The 18,276-nt window shown below is 41.0% G+C and overlaps 1 protein-coding gene across 2 annotated transcripts in view; it reads right to left on the bottom strand.

Moving 5' to 3' along the window:
- The window catches only part of LOC126100165 (protein argonaute-2-like), a 288,991-nt gene that overhangs the window by 117,717 nt on the left and 152,998 nt on the right, over positions 1-18,276 (bottom strand). For both annotated transcript variants that reach the window (XM_049910711.1, XM_049910712.1), the window contains exon 9: positions 4,186-4,316. In XM_049910711.1, coding sequence (XP_049766668.1) covers positions 4,186-4,316 — 131 coding nt within the window. The remainder of the gene's footprint in view (positions 1-4,185; positions 4,317-18,276) is intronic.

The following is an 18,276-nucleotide window of genomic DNA, read 5'->3' as shown; positions in this document are numbered from 1 at the left end:
GGTGGACGGTTTCAAGTACTTAGGATGCATATTCTCACGGGATGGCAACATAGTGAAAGAACTGGAAGCGAGGTGTAGCAAAGCTAATGCAGTGAGCTCTCAGCTACGATCTACTCTCTTCTGCAAGAAGGAAGTCAGTACCAAGACTAAGTTATCTGTGCACCGTTCAATCTTTCGACCAACTTTGTTGTATGGGAGCGAAAGCTGGGTGGATTCAGGTTACCTTATCAACAAGGTTGAGGTTACGGATATGAAAGTAGTTAGGATGATTGCAAGTACTAGTAGATGGGAACAATGGCAGGAGGGTGTCCACAATGAGGAAATCAAAGAAAAACTGGGAATGAACTCTATAGATGTAGCAGTCAGGGCAAACAGGCTTAGATGGTGGGGTCATGTTACACGCATGGGAGCAGCAAGGTTACCCACGAGACTCATGGATTCAGCAGTAGAGGGTAGGAGGAGTCGGGGCAGACCGAGGAGAAGGTACCTGGATTTGGTTAAGAATGATTTTGAAGTAATAGGTTTAACATCAGAAGAGGCACCAATGTTAGCACTGAATAGGGGATCATGGAGGAACTGTATAAGGGGGGTTATGCTCCAGACTGAACACTGAAAGGCATAATCAGTCTTAAATGATGATGATGATGAAAACTTCGCCCTTGAATTTTTAACTGTCACAATGATGATACACGACGGTGGCATGCTTTATCACGCAACCACTTTACAAGCATTACATTTGTACTGCATGTATCTGGTTGTTGCATAATGTACTCCAGGAAGACCTCTGCAGCTTCAGCACCAGCAGTGTGAGAAATTTTCATGCTCTCTCCTCATGTGTCCTCCTCTTCATAACTTTCACCATTACTTTCTTGCACACTTTTGATTATTATTTTATCTGTTACAGTTTGGTCCATATCACAGTTTTCCTCATTCAGCCACCTAGTAACATCATCATCATCATCATCATCATCATCATCATCATCATCATCATCATCATCATCATCATCATCATCAATTTCTTCTCCTCCTGGAAGGTTGTGGAACATGTCAGTGTACAAAGTAATTGTTAAATCCAAATTGAATGGCTCATCACTATCGCTTACTACTGGATCCAACTTGGCAACAATGGATAGCCACAATTTTCTCCAGGTCTTCATTATGGTAGCACTCTCCACTTCATCCCATGCTTCGGTTGCTTGGAAAACAACATCATGTATGTTAATTGCTTTCCACACCTTCAGCATGGTCTTGATTAGAGTCATTTTCACTTTCATTCAGCAAGGAGACGAGAAGTGAATGTCAATAATGATGTTTAACCGATTCCAAAATTCCTGGTCCATGGGCTAAATTAGGGCTGTCACATTGGGTGGGAGAAAGAGTGCTTGTATACCATCAGACTTTAGAGAAACATCTGAAGGATCAGTGGGAGCTTTGTCAGTTATAAGGGTAGCTTTCAGTGGAAGCTTTTTCTTCTTTAGCTCTTTTCTCACTGCTGATACAAATGTTTCATGGAACCACTGAGAGAATATTTGTCTGTCCCTCCGCTCTTTCTTCTGAGCGCAATACTGCACTGTTAGAGTATTTACGTCAGTGTGTTGAAAACAACATGGATGTTTGGATTTTACAATCACCATAAGTGGTAGTTTATGACTCCCATTTGCATTACAACATGCCATTAATGTTACGCGCTGTTTCTGTTGGTTGTAACCATGAGCTTCCTTCTCATTCTTGGCAGCTAATATTTTGGAAGGAAGCATCTTGTAAAAGAGTCCTGTTTCATCAGCATTATACAAGGCATCAGCAGTTAAATCTTCTTCTTCTTCTTCTTCTATTATCTTCCATATCTTGCTTACAAGCTCATCAGCATCCTTATTGTTAGCTGACTTTCCCCGGTAACTGTCAGCTGCCGAATACCATGTCGTTTTTTCCAGTTTGAGAGCCAACTTTTGCTTGCTGCAAACAAGTTACTACCGCAAAGTTGGTTGTTAAATGCAGTTGCTTTTTCTTTATAATCGGGCCACTGACTGTAATTCCTTTACTACGTTGTATGATCCATCTATAAACAGTAACGTACAGTTCTAAATTCTCACTCTTTTGCATAACCTTCCATTTTCCCAACTCACTATCCATTTGTCTTGAGTACAGTCAAATATCATCATCTTTCTTTTTGGTGTCATAAATAGTTGCTCGTCCAACAGTGAACTCACCAGCAATGTTTTTTGCGAAGAACCTCGATTTAACTTATCTAAAATTTGAAGTTTCTGCTTGAGGTCTAGCGTAACATGTTTCCTTTTAGAAGACATGATTTTGAACTGTAAAGACAGCTACAATTTCAAATACAGTACATAAAGCAGCACTGATGAAGTGAGTTGTAAGCAGAGCCGCCTCCTCTGAAAGAGAAAGGCAGAATGCGGGAACCGGGAGTTGCCGGAAAGGACTAACATACAGAGTAATAAAGTGTACTCACTGAATCACACAGATGTACAGTCACTGTAAGACAACTCCACAGAGAAGGTTAAATAACTGACAAACTAACTGTTCTTACATGGAATCCTCAAGTGCTTGCACCCTTCTTCACTTCCTACACAGTCAATTTCCCACCATTCCAAAATCACTTCTGCTGAGCATCCTAGGAGTGTGTCATCATTTCACTCCATTAAAGGCGACTTAGCAGATATCAACCAGAGTCAATGTGCTGATTGCGTTATACAGGCAACACCTTCATCTGTGCTGGTGATAGGATCTGTGCCACGATGTGACGAAGCGAAAGAACTCGACCACATCAAATTTTCGATATCACTGTATTGGGCCTCTACCTACAGATACAGAGAGAGAGAGAGAGAGAGAGAGAGAGAGAGAGAGAGAGCAACAAACAGCTGGAGCCCGTAAGAGATTCTGATTGTACTACTAACAGGTGATACCAGACTTTAGTATTTATTTACCACAACAATCCTGTTTTCCATAATTTTCCAATAGGCAAACGGCTCAGTGAAAGAGCCCATAATTGCATATTAAGTGGGTTCATTTCATTTCAGTGACTGACATTTCTTACTTTTCATTTCCTGAGTAAATATATTAAATCCACGTGGCATTAACATAGATCCCCCCAAACACACACACACACACACACACACACACACACACACACGAGAGAGAGAGAGAGAGAGAGAGAGAGAGAGAGAGAGAGAGGGAGTGTAATTCCACTGAAGGCCTTTTTGGCTGAAAGCCGACTTGCTAACTGTCACTATATGGTGAGTAGTAACTATGCTTTTCATAATATTGTTGGATAAAGGAAAAGGACACCACTCGCAGAAAAGCAGAAGCACTGAATCATCAACAGGCAAACACAAAAAAGAAAGAAAACTTGCTAATGGATCTTTTTCTTCTAGTTTACCAACAGTGCCTCCAGTTGGACTAATACTTCACTGCACCATTCTTTGGTGATGTCACTGTGTCTATAACCATTCACAACAAGCGCCATACTGTCTTCGTCTTCCCCTTACTGGGAATCAAACAGTGCTGAGGAAATAAAATACCAACTGCCTCAGATGTGCACACTGCTGCAGACGTGGCAGAATGCAGCTCAACACACACATGTAGGGAGACACTCCAAAACATATGGGAACAGGCTCTGCAAATGTAGGGCTCTCTCCACTCTGCCCCTGACAAATGGCCAGTGATCTTCAACTGGACATTAAGTTATGTAAGGCACTGCTGCTTTCAGGGGTTGGTATCACAGTGATTTCTAACTTAGCCAATGCCAAGACACATTTTCATCAGCTATACTGTGTGTCACCCACAGATTCTGCTCAATGGTGAGTGATTATGTAAGTTCATGACAATTTCTCTTATTTTAGAGTGATGTAAACATTTAAAGCTGCGAAGGAACTGAATCTTGTGTGCAAGCGCTTCTCTCGTACAACAGTATTATCACTATGGCAAACTGGAATGTAGAAAATGGGAACAAAGTTTAGATATGGAACTCTAACTTGTGTACATGAAAGAGAGAGAGAGAGAGAGAGAGAGAGAGAGAGAGAGAGAGAGAGAGAAATTCTAGTCTGTGATTCACAACTGTCTGTACATCACAAAAATGAGTTCTTGGTTTCACACCAATTACTTTGTTACTGTCTTACAACATGACAGAAGTACAGAGCTAAAAACTGAGTTACATCAGTAAATACGTACCGTCAACATTCAGAAATGGTTTCCAACCGAGAATTACACTCTGATAAAATCCCAGCCACATATGCATTCCATTTCCTAGTGGAATAGGTTCTTCTGGCTGTGTGAAAAATGAGCGGCCAACCTGTATAAACCTGAAAAGAAAATTTTTTTACACATTTTATTTACACATACAATGCAACACCTATCAAATTGCCTAACACCAAAAACAAGGCCATGATCAGACCTTGAGTCTAAGAAAGATTTCTGAACCAATCAATGTGCCCATGAATAGACCGTTTTACTTCGGAGCCCAGAAGAGAGTGGTATTGTTCAGGTCTAGATTTGGTCAGTAAGGTGGACACACCACTGTATACATCTGGAACTTTCTGAAAAATATTTCATCCAGCCAGCCTCTAAGCATGTGCACAGTCAATGAAATCTAGGCCCATGTGAGTTCACCTAAATTCCCTTTCCATGGATTTTGATCAAAAGTTTAAATAATCTCTCAACCTGTAGCCACTGTTCTACTTTCATATGTGAATGTTTTTGACTTTCCCTCTCACAGAGACAAATGTGCAATGGCATCATGAGCAGATACATGGCATCCAATCCCGGGGCTCTTTCTGGTCTGCTGACAGACTTAAACAATGGCTACATTGGAGAAACCCACTGCAGAAGCTGTCTCTTGCTACCTGGGCTGCTCAAGGTGACCCCAAAAAAATTTACCATATTTGGCGCATGTTCACTTTAACCAATTATTGTTCTCCCACTGTATTTTGCACTTAATGACACAGTGACAGTTCTTTCCAGAGGAAATGTGTCACTTTTAGCAAGTTACCCTGTCACTGCCATTTAACATGTACGTAACAATTAGGGTATGGTAGAGCTGAAATGAAAAGGATCCAACCATTCAAGGAAGAAAATGTAATCTACTTACAGTAAATTAATTTTTGAACATAATAAAGAGACAATGAATAAAGCTGGAAGCAAATATTTATTTCAAAGTGGTGATGTTGGAAGATACAATAAAATAAGAGAATAAAGTTTAAATAATCCCTACAACAACAAATCTACCAAAAGAAACATGAAACAAAAAGACTGTATTATAGCAGTACAACTGAAATGTCGATGTGATTAATTATAATTATTTTAGTTGGTATCAACTAAATAAACCAATGGTATAACTTTTAAGAGGGATTACAGTTAAGTCTAAGAAATGGTATTTTACGGCATGGAAGATCCACTTTTTTTATAGAGTTCACCAAATCCCAAGAAGAAATGGTATGTGACATTTCCCAAGCAAGAAAAGATGCAAAAATTACTTGGGAAGGACTGAATGTATTGAACCAGAAGGCAAACAATGGAGATACAAAATTACAAGAAATGAGTGAACAGTTTTTATTATGATTGAAACTTGTAGAAAATTAAAGACAATACAATTAGCTCTGGCAGCATTAAACAGTTAATGCTTCACATAACAACACATGAAACAGAAAAAATTCCAGACTATATTACATCAAAACAACATTACATTAAAGTCTCCTCAACACTCACAATATTGTCTGCACAGCAAGAATGAATAAACAATGATGTGAGTACAGTCACTAAAAATAGTGTTTCTGGAGGAACTTTAATTTAAAACAAGTAAATATGTTTCCTTTCTTACTTTTAAACCAGAAGGGGAGGAATACCCAGTGTTATTTTTAAAACCAGTGAAAGAGAGACTTCCTGAAATGTAATGATAAGTAAAATTAGATTCATCATCAATCATATGGAAGGTGATGCTCAGCTGAACAGTGGGGAATATTACATAGATATTATTATTATTATTATTATTATTATTATTATTATTATTACTATTATTATTATTACTATTATTATTATTATTATTATTACAGCAAATTTAAAAGTCATCTTAGTTTGCATTGTGCAACAACAAACCAAAATTTTCAATTCTTAAATTCAAAATTTCACCATCCAAAAAAGGGAGGTTTGTTATTTTGCAGAATGGCATCTTATTGAAGTATTACCTAGCACATAACCATTCCAAGTACAAGAAATACTTTTGGGGAGAGAAGGGGGAAAAGTGTCGTCACTGGAACACTTAGAACAAATAGAAATGCTGGAGAAATTGGAGAATGAAACTAAGAAAGGGACATGGGCACATAAAGAGTGGGGAAAAAGAAAACAAAGTTCTATGGTTAGTGGGTCTATACACAAACAAAATTCGCACAATGTGCAACCAAGATGGAGAGAGAAACTGTGATTATTGCCATGATAATCTTGATTTGCAATCATTTGTGACAGAATTGAATGAAATCAACATACTTAAAAAATCTGCCCCATCTCCTAGACTCTTCAGATCTTTTCCCTTCCCCTTCAACCCTTCTGCCTGAAGGACGAGCTTGCCAGTTACAACCGTCTTATGTATGTGTTCCGCCGCCGCTTGGTGAGTAGATTTTTTTATATTTATCCAATTAAATAATTTTGTCAATATTTAAATACTCAGGAATTTATACTTCAGTGCCTGGCAGAAGGTTCTTCAAACCACCCTAGCATATTTCTCTACTGCTCCACACTAAGAGTGCGTGGAAAAATGAATACTATACTATTTCTGTATGAGCTCTGACTTCTCTTATTTTATTATGATAATCATTTCTTCCTATGTAGGTTGCTGACAAAACATTTTTACATTATAGAAGAAAGCTGGTGATTGAAATTTTGTGAAAAATCTCACCACAGTGAAGAATACCTTTGTTTTAATGACTGCCACCCAATTCATGCATGATGTGCACGGCACACTCCACCCTACCTTGTGAGAAGAAAGGACGAGCTGCCCTTTATTGGACTTTTTCTCCTACCAGTCCCATCTGTTACAGATCCCATACCACACAGCAATACTCTAGCAAGGAATGAACAAGGCTAGCATATGCAGTTTCTTTAGCAGACCTGTTGCATCTTCTAAGTGTCCTGCCAGTAAAACGCCGTCTTTGGTTTGCTTCCCCCCCCACAACATTGTCTTGCAGTCATTCCAATTTTAAGTTATTTCTAATTGTAATCCCTTAATTAAATTCACAGCCTTTAGATTTTTGTAATTATGTAATTGAAATTTAGCAGATTTCTTTTCATACTCATGTGGATGGCCACACACTTAATTATTTAGAATCAACTGCCGCTTTTCACACCATATTTTTCCTCCCCCCATGAACCATAGACATTGACATTGGTGGGGAAACTTGCGTGCCTCAGCGATACAGATAGCCATACCGTAGGTGCAACCACAACGGAGGGGTATCTGTTGAGATGCCAGACAAACATAAGGTTCCTGAAGAGGGGCAGCAGCCTTTTCAGTAGTTGCAGGGGGCAACAGTCTGGATGATTGACTGATCTGGCCTTTTAACACTAACCAAAATGGCCTTGCTGTGCTGGTACTGCGAACGGCTGAAAGCAAGGGGAAACTACAGCCGTAATTTTTTCCCCGAGGGCATGCAGCTTTACTGTATGGATAAATGATGATGGCGTCCTCTTGGGTAAAATATTCCGGAGGTAAAATAGTCTCTCATTCGGATCTCCGGGCGGGGACTACTCAAGAGGACGTCATTATCAGGAGAAAGAAAACTGGCATTCTACGGATTGGAGCGTGGAATGTCAGATCCCTTAATCGGGCAGATAGGTTAGAAAATTTAAAAAGGGAAATGGATAGGTTAAAGTTGGATATAGTAGGAATTAGTGAAGTTTGGTGGCAGGAGGAACAAGACTTTTGGTCAGGTGAATACAGGGTTATAAATACAAAATCAAATAGGGGTAATGCAGGAGTAGGTTTAATAATGAATAACACAATAGGAACGCGGGTAAGCTACTACAAACAGCATAGAGAACGCATTATTGTGGCCAAGATAGACACGAAGCTCATGCCTACTACAGTAGTACATGTTTATATGCAAACTAGCTCTGCAGATGACGAAAAAATTGAAGAAATGTGTGATGAAATAAAAGAAATTATTCAGATAGTGAAGGGAGACGAAAATTTAATAGTCATGGATGACTGGAATTCGGTAGTAGGAAAAGGGAGAGAAGGAAATGTAGTAGGTGAATATGGAATGGGGGTAAGAAATGAAAGAGGAAGCCGTCTGGTGGAATTTTGCACAGAGCACAACTTAATCATAGCTAACACTTGGATCAAGAATCATAAAAGAAGGTTGTATACATGGAAGAAGCCTGGAGATACTAAAAGGTATCAGATAGATTACATAATGGTAAGACAGAGATTTAGGAACCAGGTTTTAAATTGTAGGACATTTCCAGGGGCAGATGTGGACTCTGACCACAATCTATTGGTTATGAGCTGTAGATTAAAACTGAAGAAACTGCAAAAAGGTGGGAATTTAAGGAAATGGGAACTGGATAAACTGACTAAACCAGAGGTTGTACAGAGTTTCAGGGAGAGCATAAGGGAACAATTGACAAGAATGGGGGAAAGAAATACAGTAGAAGAAGAAAGGGTAGCTTTGAGGGATGAAGTAGTGAAAGCAGCAGAGGATCAAGTAGGTAAAAAGACGAGGGCTAGTAGAAATCCTTGGGTGGCAGAAGAAATATTGAATTTAATTGATGAAAGGAGAAAATATAAAAATGCAGTAAATGAAGCAGGCAAAAAGGAACAAAAAACGTCTCAAAAATGAGATCGACAGGAATTGCAAAATGGCTAAGCAGGCATGGCTGGAGGACAAATGTAAGGATGTAGAGGCTTATCTCACGAGGGGTAGGATAGATACTGCCTACAGGAAAATTAAAGAGACCTTTGGAGAAAAGAGAACAACTTGTATGAATATCAAGAGCTCAGATGGAAACCCAGTTCAAAGGAAAGAAGGGAAAGCAGAAAGGTGGAAGGAGTATATAGAGGGTCTATACAAGGGCGATGTACCTGAGGGCAATGTTATAGATATGGAAGAGGATGTAGATGAAGATGAAATGGGAGATATGATACTGCGTGAAGAGTTTGATAGAGCACTGAAAGATCTGAGTCGAAACAAGGCCCCGGGAGTAGACAACATTCCATTACAACTACTGACAGCCTTGGGAGATCCAGTCCTGACAAAACTATACCATCTGGTGAGCAAGATGTATGAGATAGGTGAAATACCCTCAGACTTCAAGAAGAATATAATAATTCCAATCCCAAAGAAAGCAGGCGTTGACAGATGTGAATATTACCGAACTATCAGTTTAATAAGCCACGGCTGGAAAATAGTAACGCGAATTCTTTACAGACGAATGGAAAAACTGGTAGAAGCTGACCTTGGGGAAGATCAGTTTGGATTCCGTAGAAATATGGGAACACATGAGGCAATACTGACCCTGCGACTTATTTTAGAAGCTAGATTAAGGAAAGGCAAACCTACGTTTCTAGCATTTGTAGACTTAGAGAAAGCTTTTGACAATGTTGACTGGAATACTCTCTTTCAAATTCTGAAGGTGGCAGGGGTAAAATACAGGGAGCGAAAGGCTATTTACAATTTGTACAGAAACCAGATGGCAGTTATAAGAGTCGAGGGACATGAAAGGGAAGCATTGGTTGGGAAGGGAGTGAGGCAGGGTTGTAGCCTCTCCCTGATGTTGTTCAATCTGTATATTGAGTAAGCAGTAAAGGAAAAAAAAGAAAAATTCGGAGTAGGTATTAAAATTCATGGAGAAGAAATAAAAACTGAGGTTTGCCGATGACATTGTAATTCTGTCAGAGACAGCAAAGGACTTGGAAGAGCAGTTGAACAGAATGGACAGTGTGTTGAAAGGAGGATATAAGATGAACATCAACAAAAGCAAAACGAGGGTAATGGAATGTAGTCTAATTAAGTCGGGTGATGCTGAAGGAATTAGATTAGGAAATGAGACACTTAAAGTGGTAAAGGAGTTCTGCTATTTGGGGAGCAAAATAACTGATGATGGTCAAAGTAGAGGGTATATAAAATGTAGTCTGGCAATGGCAAGGAAAGCGTTTCTGAAGAAGAGAAATTTGTTAACATCGAGTATAGATTTAAGTGTCAGGAAGTCGTTTCTGAAAGTATATGTATGGAGTGTAGCCATGAATTGAAGTGAAACATGGACGATAACTAGTTTAGACAAGAAGAGAATAGAAGCTTTCGAAATGATGTGCTACAGAAGAATTCTGAAGATTAGATGGGTAGATCACATAACTAATGAGGAGGTATTGAATAGAATTGGGGAGAAGAGTTTGTGGCACAACTTGACTAGAAGAAGGGATCGGTTGGTAGGACATGCTCTGAGGCATCAAGGGATCACCAATTTAGTATTGGAGGGCAGTGTGGAGGGTAAAAAATCGCAGAGGGAGACCTAGAGATGAATACATTAAGATTCAGAGGGATGTAGGCTGCAGTACGTACTGGGAGATGTAGAAGCTTGCACAGGATAGAGTAGTGTGGAGAGCTGCATCAAACCAGTCTCAGGACTGAAGACAACAACAACAACAACAACAACAACAACATGGATAATTTTGCAATTGGTTTTGATCTTCTGATGACTTTGGTAGGCAGTATATCACAGTACCATCTGCAAACAATGTAAGAGGACTGCTCAGATTATCCCCTCAACTGGTTATAAACATTAGGAACACCAAAGGGCATGGAATTTGATTTTTTGTTGATTATTACATACAGTGACATCTGACAGGAAATCTAGATGCTCAACTGAAGTGATACTCCACAGGTACATTTTCATTACAAGTATCTTGTCACAAATGGTGTTAAAAGTCTTCTGGAAACCTAGCAATACACAATCAATTTGTGATACCCTGTATTGGTCATGTCTTGCCACTGGTGTACTTTACATATGACCAGAATCTCTCTTGATTTTCTGCCAAATTTCGAGACAGGGTTTCATTGTAGATGCTATTAAAATCATTTCACATTTAAGTCCATGCTCAGTTTCGACCTTGAGTAAAACATGGCCATTCTCTGAGACTGAGTTCTTTCAACTTTGGTATGCTTTTTTAATTGCATCTGCAACAGTGTTCTGACCTGTTGTGCACCATAGGGGATCAGTACCATCTCCAATGAATGTATCTGGTATACATATCGCAAGTGCCTCATGTACTATTTTCTGAATTTAAGCCACGTCTGGTATACACTTCTATAGTTAGTTGGGAAAAGAGGGAGACACTCTCTTAGGATGGAGTCTTGAATTTTTATCTTCTTTTTTAAATAGATGTATTTTGTATTTACTTATAGCGGGTATGGATGTTGTGGTATTAAGTCTCGCTACAACAACTTTGTGGTCACTAATCACTGTATCCGTCATGATACTCCATATTTACTCATGAGTACATGTTGCTAAGAGGTCAAGTATGCTTTAGCAACCATTTTCACTTCAAGTGGGCTCATAAATAATTTTTGGAGAAAGCATTTAGTAAAATTTCTCACAATATTCTATATCCACCAATGGCTTTGAACATGTATTTTCACCAACATATTGAGGTTAAATCGAAGTAACCACCAACTACAATTATACGAATGGGTACCTATTTGAAATGACACACTAGTTTTCTTCGAACTATTCAGCAACTATATCTCCTGGGTTGGGAGGTTGGTTGAACAAACTAGTTTACTCTAGTTGTGAAGTGTAACATCTACCTATAGTAGTTCATAGGTACTATCTACTTCAAATTCCCTACAAGATGAACTATTTTCAACAACAGCAAAGAACATGCCACCACCAACAATATTTAATCTATCCTTTCTGAACACAGTTAGTTTCCATCTAAAAATTTCAGCTGAACACATCCCTCATTTTAGGCAGCTTTCAGGTTCTTTCCCAACATATCTGTGGCAATTTACAAGTGCAACACTGATTTCAAGAAGTGCATGACAACTTTACTTTACTGAATTTCACACATTTATTCCTAGTGGTTTACGTTCTAAACAATCATCCAGGGAAATAAATAAATGACTTTTATATGTTATACAACATGCCACAATGCAATACTACAGCTAAAATTAGAACACATACCAAACATTCACAGTTGGTCTCAACTGAGGTGGATAATACTGATTGTTGCTATATCTACCCTCTTCCCGAGTTCTACTTGCAACCTTTGAGACTGAAGCTCTGCAACTTTTGAGACTGAAGCTAATCCTGTACTTTTCTGATACCCTAAAACCTAAAAACTATCCAGTCCATTACACAGCCCCCATTATCCATGTACCCCCTCGTGTGTGTAGTGCACACTTTACCTATTAAGTGGAACCCAAAAATCCACCACCCTAACGTGCAAGTTGAGGAATCTTGCAGCCTATACGGTCACAGAACTGTCTACGCCTCCGATTCAGACCCTCCATCTGGTTCTTTACTGAAGATCCACAGTTGGTCTCCTGTTTGGTTTCAAACATACACTACACAGTTCTATGTCGAGCTATGAAAAAATATTTGATGCTCATTTGCATTTTCAGTATATAGGAGTGCTTTCCAGCTGTTCCTCTGTTTCAACTGCACAAATCATTGCTGTGTCATCAGTCCTGTTGACAATGCTACAGATGATGTGCTCTGTGTTCATTGCGCAAGCAAGACTGGCAGTTTTTACCACTTCAGCTAGCTGCCTATAACTAGAGAGAATATTCTGATTCTAAGATATATAAATTGTTAATACAGACATAAGCCACCATCTACAATTGGCTGGATCCTGTGCTCTTCATGGTATCGGGAAGCACTTGTTCCACATCCGCGCGCGTACCCGTCCTTTTTTCCCCCTAAGGTAAGTCTTTCCGCTCCCGGGATTGGAAAGACTCCTTACCTTCTCCCTTAAAACCCACATCCTTTCGTCTTTCCCTCTCCTTCCCTCTTCCTTCTTCCAGAAGACGACTCACGGCTTGTCAGATTTGGACATTCACAGAGCGTGAGAATACTGGTGGCTGAGAGCTCCAATCTCAGGCAGGTGATACAGTGCTTCAGTGATGTGGCTGCTAAGGAGGGGAAGAAATAGTGTGCACTATATGTGTACACTAGAAGATTCATTCCGGATGTGGAACAAGTGCTTCCCGATACCATGAAGAGCACAGGATCCAGCCAATTGTAGATGGTGGCTTATGTCTGTATTAACAATTTATATATCTTAGAATCAGAATATTCTCTCTAGTTATAGGCAGCTAGCTGAAGTGGTAAAAACTGCCAGTCTTGCTTGCGCAATGAACACAGAGCACATCATCTGTAGCATTGTCAACAGGACTGATGACACAGCAATGATTTGTGCAGTTGAAACAGAGGAACAGCTGGAAAGCACTCCTATATACTGAAAATGCAAATGAGCATCTAATATTTTTTCATAGCTCGACATAGAACTGTGCACACGCACACGCACACGCACACACACGCACACCCACGCACGCACGCACGCACGCACACACACGCACGCACGCACGCACACACACGCACACACACACACACACACACACACACACACACACACAGCAACAAGCAGACATTTGTAAAGGCAAAGAGTTTGGGCAGAGATGTCAGTCGAGGCGGAAGTACAGAGGCAAAGATGTTGTTGAAAGACAGGTGAGGTATGAGCGGCATCAAATTGAAATCAGAAATTAGCGGAGATTGAGGCCTGGCGGATAGCGAGAAGAGAGGATATGCTGAAGGGCAAGTTCCCATTTCCGGAGTTCTGACAGGTTGGTGTTACTGGGAAGTATCCAGATAACCCGGACGGTGTAACAATGTGCCAAGATGTGCTGGCCGTGCACCAAGGCATGTTTAGCCACAGGGTGATCCTCATTACCAACAAACACTGTCTGCCTGTGTCCATTCATGCGAATGGACAGTTTGTTGCTGGTCATTCCCACATAGAAGGCTTCACAGTGTAGGCAGGTCAATTGGTAAATCACGTAGGTGCTTTCACACGTGGCTCTGCCTTTGATCGTGTACGCCTTCCGGGATACAGGACTGGAGTAGGTGGTGGTGGGAGGGTGCATGGGACAGGTTTTACACTGGGGGCGGTTACAAGGGTAGGAGCCAGAGGGTAGGGAAGGTGGTTTGGGGATTTCATAGGGATGAACTAAGAGGTTACGAAGGTTAGGTGGACGGCGGAAAGACACTCTTGGTGGAGTGGGGAGGATTTCATAAAGGATGGATCTCATTTCAGGGCAGGATTTGAGGAAGTCGTATCCCTGCTGGAGATTTCACCAAGAGTGTCTCTCCGCCGTCCACCTAACCTTCGTAACCTCTTAGTTCATCCCTATGAAATCCCCAAACCACCTTCCCTACCCTCTGGCTCCTACCCTTGTAACTGCCCCCGGTGTAAAACCTGTCCCATGCACCCTCCCACCACCACCTACTCCAGTCCTGTAACCCGTAAGGCGTACACGATCAAAGACAGAGCCACGTGTGAAAGCACCCACGTGATTTACCAACTGACCTGCCTACACTGTGAAGCGTCCTATGTGGGAATGACCAGCAACAAACTGTCCATTCGCATGAATGGACACAGGCAGACAGTGTTTGTTGGTAATGAGGATCACCCTGTGGCTAAACATGCCTTGGTGCACGGCCAGCACATCTTGGCACAGTGTTACACCGACCGGGTTATCTGGATACTTCCCACTAACACCAACCTGTCAGAACTCCGGAGATGGGAACTTGCCCTTCAGCATATCCTCTCTTCTCGCTATCCGCCAGGCCTCAATCTCCGCTAATTTCTAATTTCAATTTGCCGCCGCTCATACCTCACCTGTCTTTCAACAACATCTTTGCCTCTGTGCTTCCGCCTCAACTGACATCTCTGCCCAAACTCTTTGCCTTTACAAATGTCTGCTTGTTGCTGTGTATGTGCGGATGGATATGTGTGTGTGTGTGTGCGCGCGCGCCAGTGTATACCTGTCCTTTTTTCCCCCTAATGTAAGTCTTTCCGCTCTCGGGATTGGAATGACTCCTTACCCTCTCCCTTAAAACCCACATCCTTTCGTCTTTCCCTCTCCTTCCCTCTTTCCTGACGAAGCAACCGTTTGTTGCGAAAGCTTGAATTTTGTGTGTATGTTTGTGTGCCTATCGACCTGCCAGCGCTTTTGTTTGGTAAGTCTCATCATCTTTCTTTCTTTCTTTTCCAGTCAAAATTTTCGGTCGAGGGAAGATTTGAACCAAGGACCTCTCGTTCCGCAGCTGTTCACGCTAACCACGGAACCACGGCGCTCCTGGAATGACTCCTTACCCTCTCCCTTAAAACCCACATCCTTTCGTCTTTCCCTCTCCTTCCCTCTTTCCTGATGAGGCAACAGTTTGTTGCGAAAGCTTGAATTTTGTGTGTATGTTTGTGTTCGTTTGTGTGTCTGTCGACCTGCCAGCACTTTCATTTGGTAAGTCACATCATCTTTGTTTTTAGGTATATTTTTCCTTCGTGGAATGTTTCCTTCTATTATATATATATCATTAGTGTCTATGCTAAAGTTAAGTCTGCAACCAAAGAAGATACATGGACCATCCACAAGTGCTGTTGATGCAATGTTTTTAATAGCATTCTTTTTCTTGTCTGCGGCAAAAGTCGACAACTCGATGTTTTCGATTGTTTTGTACACTGTTCTTCGATGAATCTCTCAAGAGCCACACTGACTGACCATGTATCTGATGTTAAATTTTGACTATATGAGCTGTCAGTTTGTGAGGATATCAATTACTTCGCAAATGACACAATGTATGATGTATCTTCACAACAATTATGTTCATAGTTATTCAGGGTAATTAACCAAAGGATAATCTAATGTTACCAAAGCTACTGCTACTAGTTTATTTGGACAATATTTCTGAAGTCCCCAGTGTCTGACTAGTGACTGCAAGCAGCTGAGGTAGCAGTGACTGAAAGGAGCAAGCATCTTGCAGCCAAATGTTTTTGGGCCATGACCAGATGGCCTCCAAATATGGATTCCACAATCAAAGAATATAATTTAATGATATGTATGTATACACTCCATACAAAATTAATACTGAAGAATAGTCTATGATAGGTCAGTTATGTAGGTGACCATACTGAAGCAACAGAAGCTGGTACAAGGTTTGTTAGCAACCATTAATTGTCTGAAGACTTGGTAATCATAATGCAATTGGAAGTAACCTGTAAGCCAAAGGACTCTATATTATTTCCCGTGAAGCAAAGTTTGCTATGAGAGCTATATCTAGCATCAATTTACCTTGAGTTAGAAGTCTACTGGCCTTTGTCAGGTACAGGTCAGAGAGAGAGACACGTGTCTTCAGCATATAAAGTATACGAGGGCTATGTCGAAAGTTTTTAGCAGCCCGTAAACCATAAGGCGGAGGACAATGGGGTTGTTTTCATTCGAAAGAGCTATGTTTTCCGACCTTGGGACGTGCGTGTGCAGCCCCTGGCTAGTGGTGATCCCCCCCACAGCGCGGTAAGAAAGCACACGCTGTGCTGAGTCAGAGACGGTGCAGGATGGAGCTGTCGCGCCGCGACTTTCACGCCGGGATTTTTCACGATTATAAAAAGGGTTTAAGTGCTGAAGAATGCCATTCTTCTTTGCTGTGTGTTTTTGGTGAAGCTTCCCCTTCTAGGGCCACAGTTGGAAATTGGTTTTGAGAGATTTCGAGGAGTCGGCAGTCAATTGAAGATGAACCTCGTCCCGGTCGGCCAGCAACAGCTGTGACTCCTGAAAACATTGATGCTGTGAGGAAAATGATCAAAGAAGATCCACATTTTACATTTTGCGACATTGAAGGGACCCTAAATATTGGATCAACAGCATCACAGACCATCGTTCATAGTCACTTAGGCCTTACTAAGAGATATGCCCTTTGGGTGCCACATTCCCTCACAGAAAGCCAAAAGGAGACTAGAATGGGCTGGTGTCGTTTCATGCTCGAAAAATTCAATGGAAGGAAGTCCCAAGACACTTACAATATCGTCACAGGTGATGAAACGTCGGTCTACCATTATGACCCTGAAACGAAGAGACAGTCTTCTGTGTGGTGCTTTCCAGGGGAGGAACCACCCACAAAAGTTCGACGAAGTCTGAGCTCTGGAAAAAAGATTGTGGCAACTTTTTTCACAAAGATCGGGCATCTCATATCTGTGACCTTGGACACACGCCGTACAGTCAATGCTGAATGGTACATGAACGATTGTCTTCCAAAAGTCATCGCCACATGGAAGTCACAGCATCCAAAGTCCAAGAATGGGCACCTTCTGCTGCATCACGACAATGCATCTGCGCACAGGGCGGCCAGAACAATGGACTTCCTGGAGAAGGAAAAAGTGCGAGTGTTACCCCATCCCCCTATTCACCTGACCTTGCCCTCTGTGACTTCTTTCTGTTCCTTAAGGCTAAGGAAAAACTTCGAGGGCAGCGGTTTTCATCAGATGAAGAGGCCATTGCGGTGTACGAGAGTGCACTAAGTGACATCTCAAAAGACGCTTGGACTGACACATTTTCTAAATGGTTTCAGAGAGTGGAAAAACGTATACATGCTAATAGAGAATATTTTGAAAAGTTGTAAACGTTTTTTTTGCAAATAAATCTTTTTCACACATTCTGCTAAAAACTTTCGGCATAGCCCTCGTACAATGAAGTTGCTACCTCAACACCCAATCATTCCCTCATAGGATGAAGTCAACTGGACCATAATAATAATAATAATAATAATAATAATAATAAATTGTGAGAATGATCAACAAGTTAGGATAAGACTGGCCAAGAAAAGAAAGAGTTTGGAGTAAATAGCCTCGGCTTCCATAAAGCCCTCTTACATTTAGTGACAGGAGTGGAAGGACACCTTTCAGTGACAATAATGCACATGGGATTCCATATTTCAGCTAATGAAATTGGTACTCATCGGCATTGAAGAATGACATTAATATTTCCACAGTTCTGTGAAAGACCAATCCATTCAGATACCTCTGAGAACAGATACCACCAGATATTGATGAGAACTGAACAGCAGTCAAATCAACAGCAGCAGCACGAAATTCGAAACAGATTTTTGCTTCCATAAATGGGCTGTCAGCATGAGATTGCACAGGCACAGGTAGACTTTGAGCAGACAAGAATTGCAGTTGGCAGTAGTAAGCTTATGAACAGATGATTGAGTTGTGGTGAATCA

Source organism: Schistocerca cancellata, chromosome 9 (assembly GCF_023864275.1).
Source record: "Schistocerca cancellata isolate TAMUIC-IGC-003103 chromosome 9, iqSchCanc2.1, whole genome shotgun sequence".
In the NCBI taxonomy this organism is placed as follows: Eukaryota; Metazoa; Arthropoda; class Insecta; order Orthoptera; family Acrididae; genus Schistocerca; species Schistocerca cancellata.
The sequence above is the reverse complement of the archived record's forward strand: the minus strand, read 5'-3'. Positions and strand labels throughout refer to the sequence as shown.